General features: G+C 45.6%; 1 protein-coding gene across 4 annotated transcripts in view; it reads left to right on the top strand.

Moving 5' to 3' along the window:
• AEBP2 (AE binding protein 2) overlaps nucleotides 1-3,272 on the top strand; it is a 48,089-nt gene that overhangs the window by 240 nt on the left and 44,577 nt on the right. Inside the window, exons 1-2 of one of the 4 annotated variants that reach the window (XM_017736715.1) lie at nucleotides 33-99; nucleotides 177-436. In XM_017736715.1, coding sequence (XP_017592204.1) covers nucleotides 411-436 — 26 coding nt within the window. In that variant the 5' untranslated portion in view covers nucleotides 33-99; nucleotides 177-410. Of the gene's footprint in view, nucleotides 1-25; nucleotides 437-3,272 lie in introns of those variants that run through there. The other 3 variants (XM_017736714.1, XM_017736713.1, XM_008635583.2) reach the window with 3 other exon arrangements.

Raw genomic sequence — 3,272 nt, 5'->3', positions numbered from 1 at the left:
AGCAGGAATTTCCTGCACTGCTTTAGACATACATGGGGAGGCAGGGGTTGGGGAAGGGAGCTCAGTGACCAGATGCTTGGCTTTACAGAATCTCCCCAGGTATCCTAGCAAGTGTAAGACTGGATGTCACCTTTCCTGTGCCTCAGGCCTATTTATTTTTTCTTCTCTCTTTCTAGGCCTTTCTTGCTGTTTTGAAGTGTTTTGCTTGCATACTGTATATCATAGCATAGGTATAATATAATGCTGATCAACACCTCAACAAACCTGCCTTACACATATAAGATCTTCTGGTGATCTCACCTAAGTGACCCTCAAGAAAACCCCACAAAACAGCCAAATTGTTGTGAATCAAGAAAAGAAGAAACTACTTCTTTGGAGTGTGCTTGTTACTGATCCTGCTGTCAGTGTGAATGCCCTGCACCCTGGTGTTCCTGAGGTAAGAGAATAAAATCTTAATTTCTTCTCCCTGCTCTGCTGTGTCTACAAGTTGTTTTTGCACTAATGGTCTGGCTTGGAATCTTTGCCTGTGAACAGCATCCTTGTTTATCTACTGGCTTTTAAAAAATTTTATTATTTTGTACTTGGTTGATTCCTCAACACAAATGTCTGAGTTTTACAGCATCGTTGTAAGGTGATCATTCCAAGCTAGACTGAGCATATCAGAAACCCTTTGTGTGAACGACAGAGTAACATCCATCGGCAAAGCCCAAGTGAACGATGTGTTTCTTCTCCAAATGATTTCCTAACAGGAATCTCCTCCTTTGAGCTTTTATCAGACAATTCAAATGTAAATGATTTAGACGCTTTTGCAAGTTGTAGAATCACCTGATCTCCTCTTTCAAGAGGTTTGAAACGTCAAAAAACCTCGGAGAAAAAGGAAATCTAGCTTCGGTAAGCTGTGTGGGTTTGTACAGAGAAAGCTCAGTGAGCAATAATCATTGCTGCTTGCACTTGATTAGGACTTTATTACAGCACTCAAGGGCCGAGCCTGGACACAGAATTTTGTGTGTTTGAAAACCTGAGAGCAGGACACCAAGAGATTATCACAGAGATTTTCTTTGATGACTGTCTGCTGCACTAGTGACCCCTTTGGTACTGCGCGCTTGCTTAAATGCCAAGTGATTTCCATTACGCAACAGAAACGTCCTGAGGTTTCCTTCCCTGACCCCCTCTGAATACACAAATTACCTAATGAGCTGGCGTCTCTACCGCCCTGCTTAGGAGAGGGGGAAGTGGGAGGTGGAATCGGTGCCAAACACAAGGAGCCTTTGCGTGCACACACCACCTCAAGGAACCCAGAGAGACTTGGGGGAAAAAAAGACACTGATTGCCTTGAGCACACCGCGGAGCCGATCAGGACAATTTACATTAGGGTACATAGAGTTCTTTGTGATAACTTTTCTCCCCTTTATCTCATATCCATCGTTTGTGAAAGGTGTCTTTTAACTAAGTCCCTCATACATTTTTGGTCTCTCATGACTCAATACCTCTCTGATTCTGTCCCCTGCTACAGCACAGAACTGCAGAAGGGCGTCAATGAGTAACAGAGACATAGGAATTTTTTCAGCTACTGCCGTTTCTGGACTGAATCAAAGGGTGGGTTGTTTTCGAAACGTCACACTTCGTGTTTGAATAGACCAGCGACTGCTACACCCACCCGGGAGCCCCACACCTTCCTCAGTGGAGAGCAAAGCACAGCACACACTGTTACCAGGAGGAAAGGCAGAACAGGGTACAGAGGCTCAGGGTTTGGTGCCTGTTTTGGTGGAGTTAGAAGACCTGCAGTACACATCTTGCACAGATGAGAAGCAGCATTGCAGCTGTTCTTGTCTTTTTTCCCCTCTGCATTTTTTTTAAAGCATTCTTAGCATTTCCACTTTCTAGCTGAGGCTGCCTTCTAGAAATCTGAGGAACTATCATCACTTTTTGATTGTTGTTGATTTCCAAAATTTGCTTATGCTCCTCTGCATAAGCTCTGCAGGCTAAATATGTTATTGGTTTGTTTTCAAAGATTAATCCAGTATAGAGTCCCTCTTCTCCAACCCCCTGTTGCTGCTTCAGTGCTGTGGCTCTCTATTTTGATGCTGCTACACCGCAGCTTGTTCTTGTTGCTGCTCACAACTACATCTGTTGATGGGCTGGGAGCCACCTCCAGCTATGCAAATGGAGGTTTTAGGAGCGCCTTCTCCAGATTTTAATCCTACGCAGTTAACTTCTCCTGGAATCCAGGATCTCTGTGGACATGCCAGATATGCCTGCTGTAACTTGAATTGGTGATGTTCTTCCTCGTGTGCAGAAGGCGCAATGTTTTTCTGGACTGAGTTGTGGTTCTGTGTTTTGTACTTTGTTTTAAAACTAAACTACCACAGCTTCATGATTTTTGTTTTAAATGTGGCAAGCTCTGTAAGCGTTGGGTAAAGACTGACAGATGTAAGACATTTAAAATTCACATGGAATACCATTTTATGCTTTCAATTACCCTTCTCATCTCTCTAATAATTTGTCAAACTGCCCGATTTTATCTCTGTGTTCAGATTATACCCATCTTCCTGTTCTACTGCAAATCCCCATTCTATATACTTTGTAGTAAACTTTATCTCATTTTACATTATCATTAAATGACCTTAATTTTCAAACACTGTTCTGAAGGCTTCTATGTGATTGACAGGCATGCTGCTGAGATTTCACCTTTCCCCTTCTACACATCCATGGGTTTAGATTGGGTATTAGGAAGAAATTCTTCCCTGTGAGGGTGGTGAGGCCCTGGCACAGGGTGCCCAGAGAAGCTTTGGATGTCCCATCCCTGGAAGAGTTCAAGGCCAGGTTGGATGGGGCTCTGAGCAACCTGGTCTGGTGGAAAGTGTTCCTGCCCAGGGCAGGAGTTTGGAATGAGAAGATCTTTAAGGTTCCTTCCAATCCAAGCCATTCTGTGATATTTCACAGTCCCCTTTCATCACACAGCTCTTCCCCGGGCGCCAGGAAGCCCCTTCCCTGCCAATGGATGTTTAAGGCCAGTTTGCTCTGGTTTATTCTGTCTCCACACTGCATAGCGTGGCCGCATTTTTCACTCCTTTTTGTCGGTGGCGCTGAAACCCTTTCCCTGCCTCCTTTCTACCTCGGCCCAGCCCGTGCTGTGGCAGCTCTGCCCGTGCTGGGGCAGCTCTGCCCGTGCTGTGGCAGCTCTGCCCGTGCTGGGGCAGTGCCGCCCGTGCTGGGGCAGTGCCGCCCGTGCTGTGGCAGTGCCGCCCGTGCTGTGGAAATGCCGCCCGTGC

Source organism: Corvus brachyrhynchos, unplaced genomic scaffold (genome assembly GCF_000691975.1).
Source record: "Corvus brachyrhynchos isolate BGI_N302 unplaced genomic scaffold, ASM69197v1 scaffold246, whole genome shotgun sequence".
Taxonomy (NCBI): Eukaryota; Metazoa; Chordata; class Aves; order Passeriformes; family Corvidae; genus Corvus; species Corvus brachyrhynchos.
This window is presented reverse-complemented; position numbering and strand designations above follow the sequence as displayed.